The sequence below is a fragment of the Coturnix japonica genome, chromosome 11, assembly GCF_054131305.1.
Source record: "Coturnix japonica strain WE chromosome 11, WE-NBRP24, whole genome shotgun sequence".
NCBI lineage: Eukaryota > Metazoa > Chordata > Aves > Galliformes > Phasianidae > Coturnix > Coturnix japonica.
The window spans coordinates 24,058,181-24,083,378 of record NC_140673.1 but is presented as its reverse complement, the minus strand read 5'-3'; the positions used below and the strand labels follow the sequence as shown (position 1 = coordinate 24,083,378).

Here is a 25,198-nt window from a genome sequence, read left to right as displayed (position 1 = left end):
GCGATCCTGGCACCCAGAAAAGACAAAGGGCTGTAACTCCTCTTGAAGGGAGACAAAAGGCTGGAGGTTACATATCCTGATATTCTTGGCCTTTGTTTCCAAGGAAACCCACAACACGAAGCCCCCAAGATTAGCTAGAGGGGAATGTGATGAGGAAAGGGGTGCAGAGGTGGAACAAGGTGCTGGGCCCTCTTTGGGAGGGTACGGCCATGAGGCCTGGAGCTAAATGAACAGAGACAGAGAACGGCTGCAAAGGGCCCCATCCACACTGTAAGCAGAGCTGGGCTATGTGCCCACCATCTGAAGGAAAAGCTTGTTATCCACGGGCTATTTTTGGCACCCACTGACTTCTTTAAAGCTTATGTGCTGCATTTGCAGTCTTACTGCTGGGTAAAACTGTATCCAGCCTCAGAAAAATGCCATTTTGTGCAGCACCCTCTGTAATGAGGAAACATGGTCTTAAAAGAAACATAACAAATAAACCCAGATCTAAGTTTACATACAGACCACACATGAATACCGAGCGTATCCAAATGCACACTTAGGATTCAAGTTGCCAACTGAATGTTTCAGACTTCAGCATTTCACTATCCATAACGTCTATGTCAGCATTAAAAAGTTGCTGTTCTTCTCTTTCTCAAATCTGAGCATCTCACAGGAAGAATGTCACGTGGTTACGTTGCCTCTTTTTGGCCTGAAGAGAAGCCAGCTTCACAGCTCTCCCTGTTTTCAGTGAAGGTCATAAAAATAAGACTTTGTATGTGGGTCCTGTTCCACCAAAGGCCAAGAAAAATGTGTGTGCTGAGTCTTGCAGACTTGACTTTTCCTTATAACCTCTCACAGAGCCTTTTATCCTTTTAGAGGAACTAAACAAACTACGAGCTTGGTTTGGCTTTTAATGTGATGGGGAGCAGTGAGGTTTTTTTCTTATTGTTGCTGAGAAAAACTGTCCCATCCAAAGGACAGACTGAATGCACAGATTCTCACAGAGTCACAGAGCAAGGCAGTGAAGCTGAAAAATAATCAAACACTTCAACATCAAACTGTGTAATTGTGCAAATGGTCAGCTTATGAGTATAATAAATAGAGCTATTTCACCAAGGACTAGCAAAACTTGCCACCAGGGTTTGCCACTAGAAACTACTCATTCATTTGAACTCCATTCTGTAAATATTTCACGTACAAATCTATCCCAAAAGTCAGAATGCTATTCTATTGCTCATCTGTACAGCTGATATTAAAAAAATGTATTTGATATGTTGGTTGCTTTTTGTTTGTAAATGTTCAGGGCCACATTATGGGTTGTTTGTTGTTTTTTTCTATAACTAATCTTTCCTTCTGTGACTTAAGACCATCTTAAATTGTCTAAGAAAATATCAGCTTGAAATTACCGTCATGTGCTACATGACCCCAAAGGGAGAGTGTGGAATTAAGTCTTCACCATCAGGAAAAACAGCTGGTTAAAAAGCAGGCCAACTGTTTCCAAGTAAATCCTGGAATACAGCGTGCAAAACAACATGTGTTCGACCAGAAATCCTCAAAAGAAAAGAGCATTTCCTCAAACATATTAGCCACCTCAGATGAAGGCTATTATAAACAAATAGGAACCCTGCCATCCCAGTACCTCTGTAAATCTTCTTTTTCTGGGTTTATTTTCCATGATTTGGACAGAAGCTGAAAGTACTCCACAGTGAGGGTTTAAATCAGGAGATTATGAGAACAAGTTCTGTCACAAGACTTCAAATAAACAATTTTCTGTTGACACTTCACAGTTTTCACTCATTTATCTCTTTTGCTTCATTAAGTCTCACTTCTGATTCTTATCATAAATGATATAAAATACGTAAAAAAATGCTACTGCATAAATCATACTGCATACTGATACTCAACCTTCTGGACGTGTCTTCCAAGACATCCACACAACTGCCATGTGGTCAAACAACAGCAAGGCACAAACTATACTAAACCTCTGGGAAGTAGGCATAGGTTTTTTTATATATATATTCATAAGACCAGTTGTTGTGTCTTAAAAACTTTCTAAAACAGGCATATACTGCAGGCAGTGGCAGTAGAGACAAAATATTATGGGATCCAGCCTTATTTTGTTTTTCTCATCCAAATATACACATTGTTCTAACAGATGAATAGTTTAATCCAGACTTATTGCAGCTGCTTGATGACCCAAATGCTTCATATACTGCTCCACACATGAAACTACTGCAAATATCCATCTCGTCTGATCAACAACAGCTTCTTTGGGGTGCAAGAAAAGAAAAGAAGCATAATACATAGTTCACTTAAAATGCAGTGACAAAAACAGCATTTGAAGGCATGTGTTCAAAACAGTCCCGTATTGTTATTACAGATGGAAACAGTGAAGGAAGAGAAACAAGGAACAAAAGCCAGCTTTTGTGAGTTCCAAAGCAATCCCTTATGATCCTGGGTCTTGTATAAGATGATTTGGAAGCTTTGGAAAGGCATTCAGGGTCTCTCCCTGAATAAGGCACTGCAACACACTGTCTTCCATAAGCCTGGCCCAGTGCCATGACAGTTTCTGGATAATTCATTGCACATTCTGCTAAGTGTTCTATATATATCTATATAGATATATACACATAGAAATATATGTAATTTTCCATATGCTTTGCTGCAAAACAAGAGAAAAACAAAATCAGTTACATAACGGAATACAGAATTCATAGCAGGCTAAATTTAGTATCTGCTGAAAAGTTGCACATGCTCCAAACCATAGATGTGCTGATAAAGCTGCATATATTCTAATAATTATATTGGATTACATATATTTATTTTTCTCACCAAGATTTGACACAGCCTACCCTGGAGTTCTACTCTTTGACTTCTCAAGTAGTTTTTGTCCTTTCCAATCCTCATCACCTTTTCAGTGAATTAGCACTATTTCTAGCAATTCTTTCTGTCACTCTCCATGACAAAACGTTGATCTGGGACTAAGCTAAACGTTTATTTCCATTTCAAAGTCTTGGAGTTTAACTCCTCAGTAGTAGACAGCAGCATCTTGAACCTCATCAACTCCTTTAAGTATGAAAGGCTTAAGAGATGTCTTTTCTTATGGAAAAGTACATACTCTTCAAACACCAATTTCTCCTCATTATTTCTTTTGCATTTGAATACAAAAGAGTGGCTGTCCAGATTGGTTATAGCATACTGAGATCTTAAATTCAGGATTACCAGTCTGGAATTAAAGACAACAGCAATTGCAGTTTGTAACCGCCCAGAGGCTTTTCAGTAAGTCTGAGTGAAGAGATCAATGTACTCTTGCCAAGACTTACTTACCAGTAGCAAATCATAGGCTGTTCTAAGAACTTAAGCATGGCTATCCTTAACCAGGATATGGCTGTACATACTGCCTCCCAAAGTGACCTGAAGTGGATATTCTTTCCATATGAAATATTCCAAGTATAGTACTACCTTCCTACACGCTCCAGTGGTCAGTGATTTAAGAATTGCCTAAAATTGATGTTACTTCTTAGCATCATGTTTAACAGACACTGATGGGTCTACCCTCCTTTAATTTGTCTTATTTTTTTTTAATCCACTTTCCACTCACACGGTCTTCTGCATCATTAAACTTTGCAGTTTGGTCTTTGTTTTCCTTTTAAACCAGCTACTTAATGATATCATGAAATACCTTTATTGAAAAATAAAAATTAAAAAAAAAGGAGGAAAAAACCAGAGCAGGTAAATAAGAACCACAATCCTTATCTACTGTAACTTTGTGATTATAAGCAGGAGCCACCATGAGAAGTTCACTGCCTCCAATAAAATGAAGATATTTACTGATTGTTTCTTTTTAAAATTAATGTGTTTTCTGCCTTTTTGGATTCTGCAATTCCTGGGCATGTTTGGGTGAGAGCTGTTGAACCCAAGGCTCAGACACTCCCGTTAAGCTTCAATCATACTTGTAAATTGGAATTATTTACACAGGAGTCTGTGATTTAACTAATCTCCAGCTGTTACCTTCCGCATAGTGTGCCTGTGTGAGTTCATGTTTTATCTCAGTTTTCCTCATCTTCCTCATCTTCTAATTCCTCTTCTGAGTCATCCTTATTCTTTGAAGTGTTGCTGAATTCAAGGTTCCCTTCAATATCCAGTACTTGTAAGTGCTGTAGACTTTGGAAGGTATTTACCTTCAGTGCTCCAACTGCAATCTTATTAAACCTTTAAGCAAACAAAAAAAGAGCCTTCTGTTAAAACCAGCCCGTTTCCATATCCAACAGAGAAATGAGAGGAAAGTAGGAGGAAATCATTCAGCAGTTACTCTAATTTTACAGTGACACAGGACAGCACTTCGAAATGAAAGCCCTTGGAAAGAAAGCAGAACTGTTAAAACACTGGCACTGAATTCTTTGTGTGTAGAACAATGATGAGGAACTGTAGAATGATGAATATGGGAAGAAAACCATCTTTGAAGGATCCCAATGGTGTGCAAAGGTCCTGACTGACAGTAAAAAGTCAGAGCTCAAAACCAATGTTCCTCCCTCCAGATCCATCACTGTTTTTTCCTCCAGGCACGCTGAGTTGCAAACAGAATACTGACTTCTCTGAACAGAAAAAGAGAAGGAAAATAGGCAAACACAGTGACTGAACAGAGCTTTCTGACAGCACTACATATCATTGCAAAGGACCTTGTAGGAAAATACTAGGAAACGTTAAGCATCTCCCTCTGATTTCTCATTCACTATTCAAGCTCTCGAAAACCTCTGCCCCAGCCCGTATGACCACCTCTTTAATTGTATTCTGCAAGGAAAAAAATCATAGTGCTGGAATTCCTCCCCCACAGATTCCTTCCCTTGGCATACTGCGTTCTCCTTCTCAGGCAGAAAAGACATCTGCTCCATAGCCCACATTTCAAAGTGCTACTTGCTTTTCCATGGGATCCCATGCCATCCCTTGACAGCTGAATGCTTCTCCCACAATACATGCAATGCTGATACAAAGCATCTCCATAGAAACATATGCAGAAACTTTTCATCTGTTACATTGTTTTCCAAAAACATAAATAACTAATAAACCCCTCACATTTCCTGCTTCATTCTTACTACTGAACATGCTTCAAATTGTATTTTGTCTAACATTCCAGATATATGTTATTGTGTCACATTATTACAGGGACTAATAGCCTCCCATTAGGAAATGCAGTTTAACATGGGTGGAGTCGCCTCCTAAATATGTTAACAGCTCTGCAAATTCCTTTTTTTTCCTCTTTATATAGAAATATAGAATGTGGTATGTGGTTTTTGGTTTGCATCCAAGCATTCACAAAAAAATCTCATAAATGTGAGCAGCTGAATAGACAGACTGCTCTAATTTACACCAGACTTTTTAATGTTATTTGCTTGGTATGGAAGCTTTCATCTAAAAGGTATGATTCTGAACTAAAGAACAGTGTTACTGCATACAGACAAAACAAGGCCACGTTTAGTCTTGTGCTTAAGGGCATTAATCACATATTCCATAGGGTTTCATAAGTTACTTCTAAGCACTATTTTCATTAATGTTCTGTTTTGATTAAAATTGAATATGTTACCAGGCCAGATCCTGGCTTCCCTTCTTGTGGTATAAGTCCTTAGTAACTCTGCTTAAATCACTTACTTTATGGTGAGTTTACACTTGGTGTAAAAAAAGTTTGTCATCTGCTACTTGTAAAATAGAGTTTAATAAACAAGGTTCTCATCCAATTGACAGAGTAGGGGGGAAAAAAACAGAAAACCTTTCTAAATTTAGTTGTGTAATTGTCACATTTGTGATAACTGATAATGCTGACATCTGTTTCTGACAAAACTATCACAGAAACACGCACCACATCAAGATTAGTCCTGTAAGTCTCATGACAGGAGGTTTTTGTACACTATGAAAAGCCAGAGCCAACAGACATGGGCAGAGCTGCAGTCTTATACCTAAGCTGTAAACCTTTAGTCTGAATACTGGAATATGAGATAGTGTTAAACATTAACTTCCCGGAATTTCTAACATGCCAAATCCATTCTCATACAGACAGAAAGGAAAACCTCACTGAAGAGCACGTTTTATGTGTCCATGTCTTTCCTCAGCAGTTGAACACAGCTCCATTGAATTTCTATGAAGCAAAGATGCTTATTTAGAAAGTTAAAATTTTAAACAATTGCTAGAAAGTAAGCAACAGAAAAGTGGATAAAAAAGAAAAATTTTGTGTGTTGAAGTAGAAACCTGAACTCACCTGAGGTAAATTCCCTTTAGTTTGGGTGTGGACTCAAAAACGGTCTCTGAAACAACTGTGATCTTGTTGTTCTGAAGATACAGATACTCCAGAGATTCTGGCAGGTCTGATGGGATGGAAGTCAGCTGGTTGCCAGCCATGTCTAGTGACTGTAAGGAAGAGACAACAAGGGGTTAAATAAATAATCAAGTGTGAATATTAGCAACACTCCAAAAACAGAAGTTTAACAATAAATGAGCTTTCAAAAGCTGGGTGTATACACACACCTCTCCTTCCAAATGTTATCCACTGTTTCTATAAATATATACATGCAAACATACAAACATTTATATGTGTATAACACACATATGCACTTATAAAAAACTTAGGATGATAACAGTACAGAAGTGAGATGTTTATGTAAAGCTTTATCCAGGATTTGTGTTTGTGTGCAGTATGGAAATTGTAGGCTGTCATCCATGAAGAAAGGCTCCGTTTGAGTTCATAGTGGAAAACTGAAGTGATCTTTACTGTAGCTTAAACTGAGTTAATCTAATTCGCATCCAGGTAAGGGTGGCTGCTGCAGTTCTGCTCTCTTGCGCTACCACTTAACATCACAATTTCACAGGACATGCTATGCACGCTGTTTTGTTAAGCAGCCCCGACACTTCTTTATCTCTGTCCTCAGGCTTTAACCCATGACTACACACAGTGAATTAAAGGCAGACCAGGTTTCATGTATGCTTGAGAACTCCTTGGAAGCTGCTACTATAAATGCTTCACTAGCTACAATTATGGTAGATAAAATCACACATGAAAACACCTGGAAATATTCTCACACGTACCACTGTATGAAGACATCAGGACTACAGGTCATGACAATTTCTTAGCAAAGTTTTCAGCAAAGAAATTGACTAAAATAAGTGTTATATGCTATATGTAGCACTTCCCAAGCTGACACACTAGTCACATTATTCAGCTACAGTTCTGCAGGATTGTCATGATTTCATTGTTCTTATTCTCAACATAACCCCAGTCTGGCAAACAATTATGCAAATACCCAGCTTTGCAGCTTTGCAATTGCAGGCAGCCTTCAGTGATTTCCATGGTAACAGTGTGGACAGGACCGCATGCTAAGTACCTGCACGATCAGGATCTTAGACCTGATGGTTATTTGTCAAATCTCCGGTGCACCAACTCATTAACCTATTGCAGAGTTAAGCCCTTTGTGGTGAAAAAAGATAAATAAATACTATCATGGAAATGCTTAACAAGTAGTAAGGCTGCTCAAGAAAGAGTCACAGCAAAAAGGGAGAAAAAAAAAGATTGTTAGTTTAACAGAATCTTGCATACAGCCTATTATCTTAATCCTGTTCAATAGGGGTGGGGTTTGCTGCAGCTGAAGGGCCAGAGTTTGACTCAGCAATGCATTACTCTGGTTTGACACCAACTACAAAAGAATGACAGCAGCATAAAAGTGATGTGAAGCTGCAATGAATCAGGCCTTTCAAGAAGGTAAGCTTGTAATTTATTAATTCCAACCAATGGCTAAAGCTGGTAACAGGTCTATTTAGTTTGGAGGAGAAAAAAAAAAAAGACAGGTGACAATGTCTGCATTTCATTAAGTTACTGCAGTTAAATGATGCCAGTATCTACAGTTCTCATCAGCATCTTCCTTCCCAACTTCATTCTGTCTCTGATCTGTTTGCACATACATGCACACTCACATGTCACCAAGGCACCAAATAAGTGCAAAATATATACACTGAGGGCTGGTAAAACATACACTCCATGTCTTTTATGCCTTATCTGCTCTCAGATGTACAAGTTTAGCTTGTATGGTGTAGATGGTTACCAGATGACATAGGTAATACCCTTTACTGCAGGAAACAGGCTGTTAACTAAAAGGAAATGCAGACAAATCTTTCAGCCAGTGTAACAATTCTGAAAGGTCATTTTGCACAGCACAAATGAGATTGTTCCTGACTGCCTTATGGTTTGTGTTTAACTTTCTTGAACAATTAAGCAAATGACAAGGCTGCTGATTGGATCCAGACCTCCTAACTGCTATCCAGGTGCCTTAGCCAGCTGAGCTGCTAAATCCTGTAGCTTGGCCTGTCCAGCTATAAGCTGATGTGGGGGGCTTTGAAAATTAAGAGTGGTTTTGTTTATGCATTCCTTCTTCCTGTCCTTTCTCTTCAGAGCTGATTTCAGATCTTTCAGAAGACAAACTGTTTGAAACACCCAGTTTCAGTTTTACTGACAACATTCATTAATGTTCGGCTGAAAATAAAGGACAGCGTTAGGATTGAGAAACAAAAATGTCTTAACATTTCCCAGAATTAGCAATACATGGTGGACCATCGCTCTGGTCAGCAGTGGGAGGTACTCACCTCTGGCACAACAGCACAACCTTGCTAGAAACAGAGCACATGGCACTTAAAATGCAAGCCCAAAACACGCATTCCAAGCAGAGCTAGTATTGGTGCTACATAAACTGGCTTAGGCAGACAGAGGAGGATATTAGCATTACAACCACAATAAGAGAAGGTGATGTTTCTACCTGGAGACTGCTGAGCTCCCTCCATGCTCTTGAATAAATTGAGTTTACTTTCAGTTTATTGTTGCTCAAATACAGTTCCCGCAGTTTTGTCATCCCAGACAAAGTCCCTTTTGGGATGTCACTTATCTCATTTTCCTTCAGCTTCAGAACCTGCAAGTTCTTTGGAAAGCCATAGGGCACCGTGTTGAGGTTGTTTCCAGAAAGATCCAAGGACTTTAGCTGCCTCAGTTTACGGAAGGCCTCCCGATGGATCTGGGAACTTTTGAGCTTATTGTAGCTCAGGTTCAGCTCTTCAAGGAAGTAAGTGGTTGCAAAGTCATTCCTGTTAATCTCAGAGATCTGGTTATGCAGGATCATGAGTGTTTTCACCCGTCGAGGCAGCCCACTGGGAATCCTTTCCAGGAGGTTGTTGTACAGATGGACGGTGTGCAGTTTCTTCAAGCCCTGGAAGGCTGATGGGTGAATACCTCGAGCTTTTAACTTGTTATTATGGAGCAGGAGATACTCAAGGTTCTTAATTTGGGTCAGAACATCTCTGCCAATCACCTTAATTGCATTCTTCTCCAGGTGAAGGAGGATGATGTTTCGAGGCAAACCACTTGGGATTTGTGAGAGGTTATTGCTGGACAAATCCAGATATTCAAGACTAGACAGTTTCCTTGGGAAAGCAGGAAAGAAAACACTCTCCATTTAGATTCTGCAAGGTGAAACAATAATCAACCTTCCCTAGGATTTTACAGCCTTTGCTTTAGAGACTTTCTGCTTGGCATAACCCCCTGTTTACTGCCAGTTTTTGTCCCATTATGAGACTGATGTAAAACAGCTCCTTGATAAAACGGAGCTCCCACGCTGCCATTAGGCAACAGGACTAAACAGTGCCGTTGCTCCCCAGCCACACCAGCATGAGAACTTGCTGGAGCCCACAGATATTCAAACCCTGCCACCTGCCTGAGCTCAGAGATCAATTTTGCAGTTTAATGTTCTCTCATTTGCCACTACATATAGCAACATGAAAAATTTAAGTGCACACACCACAGAATGATACGATGAAAATATCACTAAGCACAGAATAATTTTGCTCTTCGTTTCACAGTAACAGCCTGAATAATTTTTCTCTCTGAAACCATATATTTAAACTGAAAAGTAGGCCTGCTTTTGAGACGATGAAATGTTACTGTAATGAAAATTAGAAATGCTAATTCAGTGCCCTAGACTAAGATACTGAACTTCTCCTGACCCTCCAGTATTATGGAAGTGAGTCAGGGTAGATCTGCTTTGTGTAAGCTACTGAATCTGGATTCCATAGACTCAGTTGAAGCTAAAATAAATCCTCAGACCAGCCACTTATACCAACTGGATGTGGATCAGTGGTGTTACATGCCAAGACTGAGGCGCTCCTGTGAGGAGACTGTAATCTGCATGGCACTGCATAACCCACTGCAGAAGACTAGAAAGCTTTCAGGAAATACAAGAACAAATACATTACAGACATTACTTAATGTTTACTACACTGTTGTTCAGAGCTCTCCAAGCATAGTCTGAATGAACAAATACACTTTCTGGGTAAAACAGTTCATTACTGCAATCTGTAATGCTTCCCTCGCCTGGGTACTGTACAGCAAAGTGTAACATCCACCCCTGCCTGCTGACTGTGATTGCTGCCTGAGCTACAGCCACTGCACCGTGTGCACCAAAATCTTAACAGAAGTGTTATGTCCAACATTACCTGCAGGGTGACACAGCAGAACTAAAGTAAATTACTCTGGGAGGTTTCTGGGAGTGGTTCATGGAAAAGGGAAATAGATTTTTTCAACTTTAGAGATCAGAAAAGTTTACAGAACTCATGGCAAGTTATAGGCAGGACAGATTATGTGGTCTGGATTTTTAGGTAGAACATGGGCAGCACTCAGTGCAAGCAGAAACAAATGGTAAATTTAGGACAGCCAAAGGCTATTTCAGTTGTACCAGTTTGTAGAAAAGCTTTTGCAGCCATCTGGCTATTGAGCAGCACCATTACATCCCCTCTTACTCAGCAATCCCTGCTTACTGGGGTACAGATAGGAATTCACAACTGTGGATCTGTGGCTGCTTTCAAGTCACTAAAACAGAAAAAACACAAGTGACATTGCAAAGGTGAAGGTCTGACCTTAACTCCTAGTGAACTGCCCTGGAAACTGAGACATCTAGAGTAGCCTCACTTCTGTCTTGTTTGGAAAAGCAGAGAGCAGCCTGCACCACCATATATTCTAGATTGCCTCTTCTCAGAGGGCAATTAGCACCTCCTGTGACTGGGTCTGCAGCAAACAAGCAGTGATGTGGTCTGATGTACAGTGTTCCATCTTCTGTATGATGGAACTCTAGTGTGTGAATTCAAACCACTCACCAAGACCTGTGCTTTTCAATGACAGTATCTGAATCTATGTCTTTTCATCTAGACCTAGCAGAGGAATGCATAACAGCACGGTTTTTAAGAAGTGTACTTTAAGTATTTACACTTTTCCTCACAGATGTAGTAGAGGAGGCAGACAGACACAGACACAGCTGCAGACTACAGGTTTGAATCTCACCAGAAAGTTTCGTTGTCCATTCCTTCATTAGTCAAGTAGTTATTCTGTAAGTAGAGCTCCCTCAAGCCTGTAAGTTCACTGAAGGCTCCTTTGGGAATCTTCTCTAGTTTGTTGTTCTAGAATCATCAGAAGCACATCACACGTTATTTAGTATGAAACAATACAGGACACACAGGCTCTGCTCAGCTGTTACCAGACAATCAGAATTCAAAATAGCTAGACATTAGGTGTTTCACAGGATGTTTTAATTCCACCTAAGAAATAAATACAAATACTAGATAAAAAAAATATTACAACCAAGCACAACAACTGATTTCCAGTTGAATTTTTTAGGCTAAGTTACAGTCTGGCACTCCAGGAGGGTTTCACTTTGTATTCATTCAGCCCTTGCACCTATGTGCCAATCTACAGGGTAATTCCAGCAAGTAGCCCTGTAGTTTGCTCAGAATTTTCTAAGACAGGACAGCCAGAGAGAGAACAGAACAGGTAGCAACAGGACAAGGGGAAATGGCTTTAAACTGGAAGAAGGTGGTTTTAGACTAGATATTAGAAAGAAATCCTTTACCTTGAGGGTGGAGAGAAACTGGAACAGGTTGCTCAGAGAGGTTGTGGATGCCCCCTCCCTGGAAGCATTCAAGGCTGTGAATGACCTGGTCTAGTGGGCAGTGTCCCTGCCTACAGCAGGGGGTTGGAACTAGATGATCTTTAAGGTTCCTTCCAACCTAAACTCTTCTATGATTCTATGATTCTATGATTCTATAAACAGACTTCAGTCTACGGACGTCCAAGGAGCTGTCAACACTGGGAACAAACGGAACTAGGATTCCCCACCACTGCAGCTCTCCCATTGTTAACAAAGTTAAGCACAGACAATTACAAAGTATTTTTATCAAAATCAGATGACACAGAAAATGCTGGAGACTAGATACTAGCACAACTTCTGCATTACACGATTGCTGGAGAAGCTGTAGCACTGAAGACTCACTGATCCAAACTTTCTCTGTGTTGACTAAATTGCCAGTTCAGTAGGAAACAAAAAAATCACTGATGCTGGGGAACAGCAGTCTCAGTGATGGGAATTAGTGAGCACAGCCAACATCTAATGGGTAAGCAGCTGTCAGAAGAAAAACCCATCATCAGTGGCAACCTTGACCAAGAGTCCAATTAGTGGATGGCCAAGAAGAATGATCTACCTTCTTGTACTAATATACATTCATATGATTATACCCAAGAAAGAGATCAACAGTACTATCATATGTACATGATTTTCATTCCCCTGAAAACATTGAAAAGTGATTTTTTTCCCCTGCGAGCATTGTGATATTTTGCAAAAACACTCTTGGTTATGAACAAAATAGTAATGACTTGGGAAATAGCTTCAGTTGAAAGCATGGTAGATGAGACTCACAGGGGACCTGGGAATGTTTTCAAGTGAATTAAAGTTGCTTGGTTGTGTGGTTTGAATCCCATACAAACACAGTACTTTTGTCACAGCTGTAAAAGAATACAAAACCCTGGTGTCATTACCTTTAAATGTAATTTGTATAATGCTGGAGGGAGATTCTTTGGAACATATTTCAGGAAATTGCTGGACATGATGAGTATCTCCACATTATTTGAGCCATTGAACATATTATCAGGTAAGCCAGCATCTGAAAGCTTGTTGTTATGAAGATAAACGGATCTGTCAGAAGAAGAAAAAAGATAAAGTCAAACAGATATTTAGATCCGTGTGTTCATTTTACCAAAGGAAAGCTGTTTAAAACTGGATTTCTGCCTATTCTTCTTCCCTCGAGACAACTAGATTTGTTATCTAAACATGCCCTTTAATTTGGCAAGGCATATAAATACATGTACAACCAAATGATTGGTCTGAATACTCTTTGAAATTTAGGTCTATTTAAATTGGTTGTGAATATGAATTTCACAAATAGCCTCATCTTCTTAACAAGAAAATGAATGTAAATCTGGGACTGTGTTGCTTTGAAATCTGCATTTCAGTTCTGCCATTTGGACTTAGCTTTGCTTTTGGCTAAGAGGAATGAAACATGTCAGTGTGGTGGCCTCACTCGAAAGGGTCAGAAATCTTATTGGATTAATAGATATCTTAACTTCTTAAGGTATCTCCTTAACTCCAATCTTAATTTATATTTGGAGTCAAATCTGGGCTTCATCAACTAGCAGAATCAACCTGCAGATCTCCTGAGGAAGGGCTGTTTCACACCCCTCCATTCTTTCTGCTCCTGTGAAGGCTCAAAATACCTCAGGAAACAGTTTGGCTTCTGCTTCTAGAATTCAAAAGAGCAAACAATGCTGTCAGAAAGAACAAATTTGTAAGAGTTTTGCTTTTTAATGACCTTTTAGGATCTAGAGAAAGACAGGTTCTAGCTTTCCCTTCTTTTAACCTTTAATATTCACCAAATAGTTTATCCAATAACTTCCTTACACAGGTTTTAATTCTGTATAAAGCAACTGACTCCTACAAAGTAATTGCTGTTTTTCATTGGTCTAACTCCCAAACAAATTAATTTGAGTTCTTTTTAACAAAAGAAAGGATGGGATTTTACACACTTCCATTATCCCTTCATTTCCTGTGTGTACCCAAGGCGCAGTAGTCAGTTAAAGTCATGGACACAGGTTAAAATTGCAATAGGGTACAGTGTAAAAGTTTTCTTTTACAGTTTGTTCTTGGACTCTCCACAGGTTGCAGAGAACTTGGCACCTTTCTGGAAGGAAGGAAGGGCTCTGTGTGGAAACACAATAGTGTGATCAGACACTCCAGGAGGTTCAGAGCCACATGAAAATACAGTTCACCTTTCATGGTCAGCTGTACTTCTAACTCCTAAATATTTGCCTTTCTGAAAATGTTATTTCCAAAGCATGAGCGTAAGACCATTAACTCTGCTGGGGACAGAGACTTGGAAATTGACAAATCAATACTCAGAAGATTAAAATGAGTGCTGTTGTGGGAAAGTATGTGAAAATCATTTCTGAAGAATACAAGAATTTTAATACGAGATTGGAACACGGTAGCTTATGTAACTCAGATTAAGGAAATCGTGTACAAATCTAGCTTTTTGCATGATGAGATGCTGCCAGAAATCAATGCCTGATTCAGCCTTTTCATCTACCAAGATGAGATCTAGTAAATTCTGAGTAGCTTCTGTTCTCAATGAAACCAGGGGGAACTGAGCACTCTACAGTTCATCACAAGATTGCTCTAGGAGCTCAACTGGGTCAGCTGTTATTAAGTACTTCTGAATTTGGATGCATAAACTGCTATCAACAGAGCCTGAGATGTCTCTGCAGGATTTAGATGCCATAGTGTCCATACAAATAGATTACTCAAAGCACCTTTGGGAAAGTCTGTATCTCACAGGAGGTCTGTCTGTGTGCAGCTGAATTTGAGATGGACCAAGGTGTTACACTGGCTCCAGCTGACAAAATCACAACCTGGAACTAGCAGAGGCCTTTGAAACCAGACCAGAAGGTGTGAACCACTTGTGATACTTAGTTTTAATATAGTTGGGTTATACTCAGCTGTACTGAGTATTGTATTCTCAACATGATTCTAACTTTTTAATGAATGGATTATTAAAAAATGAGGATTTCTAACTGTTAATCCACATTTTGCAAAACCAAAGCTGTTCCTGTAGCACAAACAAAATGGAAATAATTTAATTTTTATCTATGCAAAAGCACTTGGCAGCTACTAGAAGCCGTCGGAATGTGTTTGTCGGATCCTTCATGCTGAGATTAACAAGCAGTCAGCTTCCTTCCAAAACATGTCAGTAGGCAATAAAACGGCTTAGCCAGAAAATTTCTTAAACTTATCAAGTGCCTCCAAGCAGTGTCAGAACTCTAGTCCTGTTTCACTTCCCAATCCCTTACCTCAAGTTTGGTTTCTGTCCAAATGTGAGCCCATATATCTTAGTGAGATAATTGGCTGCAAAATCCGCACTGATCAAGGTATTTGGTAGGAATTTTGGAGCCACTGTCAGCTGAAAGAGAGATACAGATGTGAATTTCAATTAAATGCAGTGTTTTAAGTGAGCATTAGACCATACACAAAACACTTGCTGATTTTGTTTCTCTGAAACAGAATGCACATTGCATGAAGAATAATTTAAAAAATGAATTGTCCTCACTTGCTGATCTCTCCAGGAAGGAGACAGATTTTTGCTCCAAGATATGTGAATGTTTGTTTTGGTTGGAAGGATCCTGTCTCTTGCTGGAAGAAGTCAAGAAATTGTTATTCTGAGAGCACATGCCATGTTTATTATTGGTCATAATCCTCAGTCTGGTGAGCCAAAAAAATCCAACCCACCTCATACCGGCCTACCATTTACTCCCAATAGAAAGTCTGTTGGTTCCGAGGCTGGGAATGTCATTCCACATGTGTGCCAGTATTGCATCCATTTAAAATGACCCCTTCAACAAAGTATCCAGGTTCCCAAAGTACAGAGACATTTCTGAGTGAAATGATGGAATACCAGATGGAATCTCAGAGCTGTACAGTGATACCTTGCTCACTGAATGAGTGAGGAATCAGAAACAAAACATGGAAACAAATAAACTGAATAAAACTCAGTGGAGTGAAAACCAGCCATTAAAAAGCTTAATTTTACAGAATGTTTGGGTGATACAACAGCAAGTTTCACTGCGTGACTGCTAGTAGTAATTATTCATCTAGAAACCAAGAACACAGGTTGCATTTTTATGAGTCAGAGGGCAATTCTGTGGAAAGCACAAACCCAGAAGATTTAATGCTAGGAAAGAAATTCTCAGCACAATGCTTAGATACAAGTCTTTAGTGCATAAGCAGAAGACTACTGAATTGCAGCAGGCATGTGCTACCATGCTTACACATGTTAACTATAGTACTAGTGAAACAACTAATCAAATACTTTATGTACACTCTGAAGGACTTTGAAAGACTCTTCTACAGAGATACTGACTTTTTTTGTTTTCTAAAGCCCTCGAATTTACTGGTAGTCTGTCACCTCCTGACCTGGGAAATAGGATATCGTGCAAGTGGACCCATATCTGATCAGGAAGGTCTGACAGTTCATCAGAAAGAACTATGTCACTATCACGACATAACAGTGAAAAAAACAGGAAATTGAGTTAATCATTTTCATATACAGTGGCACATTGAAGCTTTTCTGCTGAAATCCAGTTTATTGGGTCATAACTTGCACAGAACAAAAGGAATGGCTCGGATATGTGAAATGAGAAACATCTGAACCACAAGAAAGAAAAGTTTCATTCAAAGAGAGTTTTCACTTGCACAGGACTCATCTTTGGCATTTCAGCACTTAGCCATGAGACTGATTGATGTCCAGTGGCTGATTGCTTGAAGGATTAATGCTGGATTGCTGTAACTTAACAAAACCAAGGTGACTGAGTAGCTTCATCTGATATGTTGCCTAATAAGAAGCAACCTGCATTTCTGCAGATGCAGTTTTCTTGCAGCTTTACTATGGAATCTTCCATATGGCAGATATTGTTTCTCCATTAATAACAAGCAGCAAAGCAATGAACTTAGAAGTCCTATAGAAAAGGTATCATTTGTCTGAAACAAATTTTCTTGTGTACCATAAGCAAACCATAAACAAAAGCATTGGATCCAAGTGAATCCCCCATCACTATGGGAATATTTGGAGATGCAAAAACTGCTGCCACCAAAATCACCAGCTTACAGTAAACAACAGTGACAGCTCAGGATATGGCCTATAGTTTAGTAGGAGAGCCTTCAGTTATCAACAGGGCTCAGGGTAGCTACACTGTGATTAATACATACTATGAGTGTGATGAAAAATTCAATAGGAAACTACTGCGTCCAATAAGCACTTATTACACTTTATTATGATATTTCATTTCTCCAACCAACTAAGCTCATTTAATGAAAGATAACATCTGACGGGATCACAAGTGAAGATAACCCATAAAACAAGGAGCAAACTACCAGCAAATCCCTGCTCCCCTCCAGCTACCACAGTTACTTGATCTGCAGCATTTCCCAGGGCAGAGTGGATGCAGTTTGAAGCCAATATGGTTTCTCCTGGCTCGTGATTTACAAAGAAATGTGTTATTTTTGTGGGTCCACAACTTCTCACCATAACTAGTTCTGACATTCGCTGATGTCTGCATTTTCTATTGGGATCCTTTTCCCTCTGCAGTAAAGCCAGAAACCCCAAACATTTTGTTTTGTCACACAGGGAAAACCGGAGTGCAAAGTACTGGAATATGAGTCACAGACTGGCTTGTTCCTTTTTATGGACTTATTAACTGCCAAGATTGTTATATGGAAATGGTGCTTGAAAGAGAGAAAAGAACACAGTGTTACTGTACTAAAGAATGGGTTCTATTCTCAATAACTCCATACAGAAAATCGTGGAGTGATTCTGGAAATGCCTCGGCCTGACTGAAATCTCAGTGTGACCACATGTAAATAAATGAAACATCAAAGGGTCACAGATTTTAAAAGAATAATAAAATATATGTGCAGACATGCATATAAATGCATATACAGGGGGAGAGAGAGAGAGGAAGGGAAGGGTATTTGTAGGCAAAAGAAGCTCTGTCTGATGTTTCAACTCATCCAACATCCAACTTGTATCCCCCAGTTGTGATCTTCTTCATTGAAGAAGATCCTACCACTGCAGGTAAAATAATGAATTAATTACATGCTTGGTTTCACTGTGTGTGGGTATCCCCCCACAATGCACCCAATGAGAATGGGGGTCCAGGGAAACCAGATGGCATTTTCCTGATCCTGATGGCACAGGATGTATATATATACATATATATACACAGGTAGTAGGATGTATTTGTTCACAGATTTTTCAACCCAGCCTCATCTGATGAGAAAGGCAACATCTTGCACCATTACCCCACAGCTTGTTTGCATACAGGCAGCTACCAACTGTGTGTTTCACTTGGTTGCATAAGATAGACCTTGCAAATATACTGCTGTGTGTACCTTCTAAGTTTTTATAATACTCAATGCTTGCCTTGACCTTAAACGAACCTTCACTAGAACATCGCTTTAGGACAACTATACTTACATAGGATATATATTTTAAAAAAGAATAGAAGATTTGCTTGTTTAGCTTTCAGAACCCAGCTAGAAAAGAATTCTGAAAGCCCTGTGAGCCTCTTACCTTATTGTTTGCCAAGTATAGGTAATTCAGGTTCTCCAGATGCTCAAATGCTTCCTCAGGCAGCCCTTAAAAACAAGAAAAATACTGATTAGAAACACTGGCCTTCTGTGGCCTCCTTGCTCAGAAGTACCAGAGGGCATCTTTCTCTTTCAGAGAATATTTTAATACAAGATTTAAAAGTTCTTCATTGAAACAACCCGTTTCAGAACTATAAAAAACAAACCAAAACAAAACAGAGCATTAAGAGCAATGTAAGACCATTAGAAAGGTTAAGCAGGCAGGGCTGGTGGCCAACCCCTCTGGCAGGATTCATATACAGAGCAGGTATAGACTTGCTGTACAACTGATTATCGGTGCTTGCAGCAACCACGCTATCTGAGAAGTTTATTTTGTCACTTTTTAAATGAATCTGCAGATAGCTTCTCTTGGCAGGACATAATCTGAGGCTGTTTACTGATCAGATCAGTATGATCTATGACTGTGAGGTTGCCATCATAACATCAGTAGCTGCATGTTGTAACTCCTCTTTCATTCTGTTTCCCCACAATCTATGTAGCCATGCAGTAACCAGCTCAGAGTTGATGCAGCTCAAAGCTAATCGCCCTCCAATAATTATTACTTTTCAGCTGAATTGCTCCACACTGATGATCACACAGGCACTATTTCTGTCACTATGGCAAGTGTGCAAGTGCCACTTTCACCTGGCACTGAGATAACCAAAAGTGAAGGGTGAAGCTAAATCCCATATCAAAGCATACACGAAACTTAGGGTTGCGTTGAGGTTTGTAAAAGAAACACCACATCCAAAAGGTAATAATATTAAAGCCAGAATGTATTAAGCAGTTTTCCTTGTACTATGCAAGAATGATACGCTTTGGGTTCTAAGAAATGTCTGCATTCTCAATCAAAGCCGTTCCCTATCTTTGCAATAAAGATTGCAGGAGCATTCAGAGCAACTGGCTGACATGAAAGCTAACAATTATACCTTTTGTATTGTGCACCCTGCTCTCTTACTTTTTACTCCAGCTCTTTCTGCTTTCCTGACTGGGCAGTTGTCAGGTCTCTCCAATAAACATTAGACTTAGCAAGCAACACCTGCCTACAAAAATCACATTGTTTTTTAAAGGGCAGAACTTGAGTTATTTGTAATCTGTATTATTTCTATTATATTTAATTCAGCAAGGACCAAACTGGACTAAACTGCAGCAACTGGCTGAACTAAACGAGTGGATTAAGAAACAAGGTCAGTCAAAAGGAAATCATTCAGCATGTAGACATTTCTGGTTCTCAAGTGCATTGCATTGATGTGCCTGAGGGACTGGAGGGAGTTTCCTGGATAGGATCTCACGCCACAGTACACAGTGCTGCTGCCAGCTCTCCTCCTCTGGTTCAGTACAACTGCATTTTTAAGCACTGAGAATTATGTTTCAGATGATAAAATGCCTTCACGATCTGTGGGATGCTTACAGAAAACCACTGCAGTCAAGTCAGTCCACAAAGTCTTACAGCTTTTCCTATCAGCCGTCACAGGGCTGGGGTTGCTCTGCCCTTCCCAGCTCTTCCACCTTACCTTTTGAAGTCAGCCTGTTGTTTTGCAGATTTAGAGTTTCCAATCTGTGAAGACGAGCAAGCTCTTCTGGAAAGATTTCTTCTATCTGGTTGTTCTAAGAAAACGGAGAGCGTTAATCATCAGCAAAGCAGTCCAAGAAAGTTCCCAATAAAACCCAGACTGTGAACTTCAATAAAATCTGGAAATGAACCCACCATGTCAAATCATTGTCAACAGCTTTTTCTCCGTAATGAGCCAAGTTTGGATCTCAAAGCCAATACAGCAAAACTCAGCAGCATTTCAAGGCCTGAAGCAAATTCTGTAGCCTGTGTCCATCTCTATAAATATCCAATTTATGCACTGTTAGCACAGAGTGCGATCATGCCTGGCAAGACCTATCATCCATTTGCCACAGCCCTGAAGTTGCAGCAAAGCATTTGCTACAAGGTTGGCACCGTGGAACTTCAGGTTTACTGCTGCTGTTATTTGAGTGTTGTTTTTAACATGAAGGATTTTTGTCCCGCTGCAAACTTGTCACGAGCAAAGAGTCAAACTGCATTCCCTACCACTGGCTTTACTGCCAGGAGTGATTACTGTCACATTTTCATTGACAAGCTTGCTAACATTTAGACCATTTGTGAATTGAGTGTCTTAGCATCTAGGAGACTGAAGAAGGACCTGCTGTACTGGAAGCCAAGCTAATACACAGAGTGACAGCTGCTGCTCCAAAGTAGTTTTCCTGCTTTTGGCATTAGAGACAGGATCCGTGCTCCCTGGGCACACTCTGCTTAAAATACTTTAACTAATACATAGAATTGTGGAATCATGATGGCTGGAAAAGACCTGTAAGATCATCTGGTCCAACTGCCCACCTACCACCAATACTGCCTGCTGACCACATCCCTCAGTGCCACAGGGACTTCATATCCAACCTGATATCAACCTGCCTGGTGTAACTTAAGGCCATAGAGCTCCCATGTAGAGCTGCCAGTAAATGTATTAACTAAAGGAGCCTAGCCCATGTTTTTCACAGTCAACTCAAAATCAAAGGCCTGCACCACAAAAAGCAATTCTTATTTTGGACAAAAATTCTTCTCTTGGACTTGGGGAGAGAATATGGAGGAAAAAAATCCACCCTTTTTTCCTCCCTTGATGTGTGGGGACAGGAATGGTGGGGTGGGGGAAAGGAGACCCTGAGATGGTGGATGAGGGGAACAGGGTGCACTGGGTGCAGCACCAGCACCGGGCCTGCTGCTTCCAGAGGCAGGACTGAGCCATGCCGGGAGATGGAGGCCTTTACCTGCAGCGAGAGGTGGTTGGTCAGCTCAGGCAGCAGCAGCGGGAACTCCTTCAGGTCGATGCCACCGCAATCCACGACGCCCTCCTGGGTGCAGCCGCAGTCTCGGGGGCAGCCGGAGGCCGGGCCCGGTGGGCGCCTCCTTCCCACGACACCCTCGAAGTCGATGGTGGCGGCACAGCCCAGCGCCAGCAGCACCAGCACCAGCAGCTCCCGGCCGCCGGCTGGCATCGCCCCTGGAACAGACAGAGGGGTTGGTGACCCCTCACAGTGTTTATTGCATTGTTCATATTGAGAAACGCCAGATGATCCTGGAGGTTTATACAGGAGGTTATGCAATGTTATTTCTGTAATTGCCATCGCACCACTCCATGCAGTTATCAGCAGGGAGTTGAGTCTTGCTAAGGTACACAGTCCTGCACTGCGCAGCGCCAACCTCTGAGCTGTGAACCCACAATGGGCTTCATGCTGCGCCTGGACAGTGCCCACCTGAACCTCCCAGGCCTGGCTGGTGCTCAGCGTTCATCCTGCTGGCAGCAGGTTACAGTAATGCAAACAGCGGTGGAGCATCTGCCCAGCAGCCAGCTGGCCCTGCCGCAGCCCTCGGCCTCATTCCTTGCCCTTCTCAGATTTCACACTTAATGATTTGTGCTCAGAACAAATCATGGCTTTTTTCCATGTACTCCACTCACCCCATCTCACAGGGCAGGCTGGCAGCACCAGCACGGCTCCCTTTGCAGCCCCAGGGTCTGCCACCTGCACCTGCTGAAACTCCCCACACTCTGGGCACATGGAAAGCACTGGGAAATCCTGCTATGAGTCACAGACATCTTAATGTCTTTAAACATTGACTTACACTTGAAGAAATAGAAGGTGGCACTACAGGACAGAGCTCTGGCCTGAGACATGGACTGTTTCGGTTTGGTTCTGGTCTGCTACAAACACGCTGGGTAATTTTAAGCATTTAACATTGTTTGCTTGATCCCTCTTACCCTGCTCCACTATTCCACAGCTTCCATATCTGAATGTCATGATATTAATCTCCTTTATAAAAAATACCCGAGATCAGATGGTTTTCCTTATACGGCGATATAGCTAGATATTAATAGTGAGATCAAAATTGGCCATATGAGTGTGCCAGCAGTGGATTAGTAAAATCCACAGTATTTGGTGACCTCACCTCAGGAAATATTTCAGAAATCTTAGAGAAAATAATCCCAGAAAATAACTTCAGGAAGTGCGAGATATCAGATCTATAACACAATATTCCCCCCTCGATCGCTTCCTCTTACAGGTGTCTACAAACAAAACTGAAGGCAGTAAAACCCAAAGATGCATATAGATCAAAGCCAGCCCTGCTGTAACAGTGCCAACGCTTTCCATAGCAAGTTACATCATGGTTAGTATCAGGCTGTGTTTGCTGCATGCTGACATTTCCACATCTATAGCTGAAATGTTCAGCATGAAAACGAGCCAAGGAAGGAAAAAATGAAAGCATGAAATACTGCATCAGCTGTACAGCAGAGCTGCTGAGACAACCTCACCCCACTGCCCTCAATTCGCATGCTGCTGCTGTGATGCCTTTGCAGGGAATGCTGCTCCGGTGCCACCGGGACACACTTGGGATGCACAAACATCTGCCTGCATCTGGAGTGCAGGCAGTAAAACCAGGCACGGCTTTTTTCTTTCAGTTCAAAGAAAGCCTGAAGTAACTCACTCCGTTTAAATTCATTCCCATGAGCCTAATCCAAATCCTTGTTAAGAAACTCTTCCGTTGCTGCCGGACTCCTTCACCCATAGACTGAAGTTTCACTAAAAGCCACTACAGGGTTTTCTGTGGCTGCACCTTTCTGAGTCCAGGCAGAACCACTTTGCTGCTGTGCAGCCCCAGAGGCTGCGTGCTGCACAAGGGACCTCTCAAGAGCTGAGCTGAAGCATCAGGATGTCAGTAGTTCCTCATTGCTTACAATCACCTCAGCTAACAGCAGAATGACACTCAAAACACCTCACCTCTATATCTGTTGGTTCTCCACGCACGTTCTCACACAACACACACACACAGCTGAGAAAACAGCCTCTCCTTCACTATCAACAGGTTAAGCAAATTAGTGACTTATGCTGAACTCTGAGAGCCGCGGCTGCCAGGCGGGCTGCAGCACGGGGTCTGACCAACAGGCTTATAGAGCAATGAAGTGCTGAGAAACTCACCTCTGCTGTCAGAGACCAGATGAATGGAGAAGAACGTTCCCCGTGCTCCCACAGGCTCCCTCGGCTCATGCCATGTCAGTTACACACGCTGAGCTCAGAGCAAGTCTCCTCTTTCCGAGCCAGATCCGTTTCAGATGTGAGCAGCAGAAGCAGAGTAACAGGCAAAACCCCCTACCAACGAGTTTTCTGCACTTCCCAGCAAAATCAGAGAGGAATTTTCCAAATCACCATATGGGAAAATGTGAGAAGGAAAGAGGAAGCAGCTATAGTCCGAATATAAAGACTTGGGCAAGAAACTATCTCCCACTGCTTTTTGTCAGTGCAGTTCACAAGATCTGTGAGAGATGCCAAAAGAAAGCACGCTGGGTTTGACAGCAGCAGAGGCGGCGTGTGCTTTAGCACTGCACTGCAGCTGCACTGCCTGCCACCAGACCTTTCATTTCAGCCGCATTCAACACCAAATCTGAACTCCAGGTGGGAATGTCCTCCCGCTCCCTGGGGCCTGGTTCAGATTAGCCAGGAGCAGACAGACCCACAGCTTGTCCTGGATTTCATCTTGCCGCCTTTTATTTCCCCTGATTTTAAACACATCAGCTGATCTTCAGGGACCAGGGGTACAAAGGCTGTGAAATGACAAATGTCTCAGAAGCAAAGCCCTAATGTTTAACGTAACACCTATTTATCCAATCTCTTATATATTTTCTAAGCCCCATATTATAGCATGAAACATCAAAACCCTCCCCCTCAACTTACTCCAGCCACTATTAGCCCCAAAATCTCACATTTCCTATTTCTTTCCCCTTGGTAAAAAGAGAGGAGCACGCTGTTTATAGCATAGGGTGCTCCAAGGGCACCAATACTTCCAAGAAAACAACGCAGCTGTCTGTCACTGGCAATGGAATTACATCTTTAAATACAGCCACCTGTTTGGCGATTGCCCTGCAGCACACAGTACCTTCACAAGACCTGCAGAGGATCTCTCCTCACCAAGAATCTGACCTTCTTGCTGTATTCTCAAGCTGAACTGAAGTCTAAAGCAATTAAGTTATTTCCTCCCTCTCTTCTTCCAGGCTCATATCAACTGGAACCGATCCTCCTCTGTGCCACGTGTAAGTTGCAGAAGTTGCTGTGGGAAGTGTGCTTCTACTGAAACAACAACAACAACAAAGCAAAGCTGGCTGCTTAATCTCACTGATTCGGAGATCCAGAATGGATTTGCTTGCTCCTCTTTATCACAGCACCCTGAAACCATACAAGAAGATTAACGCTGTGTTTTCAGGGAGGGGACAGCAGTGTGTTGATGCTGGGAGATCCCCCGGCTCACCCCAGTCTTCTGATAGAGGAACAGAGTGGTGTAAGGCAGCCACTGCTTCTGTCACTCTGGTTTTCTGGTGCTTTCGGAGGAAAGAAATTCCACTGCAGGACTCACAACTTAGAATCAGCTGCATTCAGAATCTCCAGTCTGACCCAAGTCTTTGTGCCCTCCCTGCAGTGGTAGCTGCAGTCTAAACAAAGCAACATTCAGGTTCAGAACATGAGGCTGATAATGTAGTTTAAATTCTGGTACGGTCACTCTTTAAATGGCATGGACAGCATAAACAAATAAAGCACATCCCAGTCAAAAAACAACAGGG

The 25,198-nt window shown here is 41.3% G+C and overlaps 1 protein-coding gene across 6 annotated transcripts; it reads right to left on the bottom strand.

Annotated features, from left to right (window-relative positions):
* Positions 1-1,621: 1,621 nt before the first annotated feature.
* Positions 1,622-24,652, bottom strand: PODN (podocan). Of its 6 annotated transcripts, none has more exons than XM_085511728.1 (12): positions 24,520-24,652; positions 23,565-23,750; positions 21,360-21,620; positions 20,081-20,174; positions 18,511-18,575; positions 15,236-15,345; positions 12,872-13,028; positions 11,345-11,460; positions 8,778-9,435; positions 6,236-6,384; positions 3,997-4,197; positions 1,622-2,647 (listed from the first exon to the last, which is right to left on the bottom strand). In XM_085511728.1, exons 2-11 carry the CDS (start codon positions 23,631-23,633, stop codon positions 4,035-4,037), a joined length of 1,842 nt encoding a protein of 613 aa, XP_085367854.1. In that variant the 5' UTR covers positions 23,634-23,750; positions 24,520-24,652; the 3' UTR covers positions 1,622-2,647; positions 3,997-4,034. The 6 variants fall into 6 exon arrangements, with proteins under 6 accessions (XP_085367854.1, XP_085367856.1, XP_015726091.1 ...); XM_085511730.1 differs by having other exon boundaries at positions 21,360-21,592; positions 24,520-24,590; XM_015870605.3 differs by lacking the exon at positions 23,565-23,750 and having other exon boundaries at positions 21,360-21,592; positions 24,520-24,628.
* Positions 24,653-25,198: the final 546 nt, after the last annotated feature.

Bases quoted from the DNA above. Each gene is read 5' to 3' on its own strand.
- PODN (XM_085511728.1), bottom strand. From the start codon at position 23,633: ATGAGCCGAGGGAGCCTGTGGGAGCACGGGGAACGTTCTTCTCCATTC. The intron at 20,175-21,359 runs GTAAAGGCCTCC...CCGTTTTCTTAG, and splicing joins CCAACCACCTCTCGCTGCAG to AACAACCAGATAGAAGAAAT. The intron at 18,576-20,080 runs GTAAGGTGGAAG...CTTGTTTTTAAG, and splicing joins CAACAGGCTGACTTCAAAAG to GGCTGCCTGAGGAAGCATTT.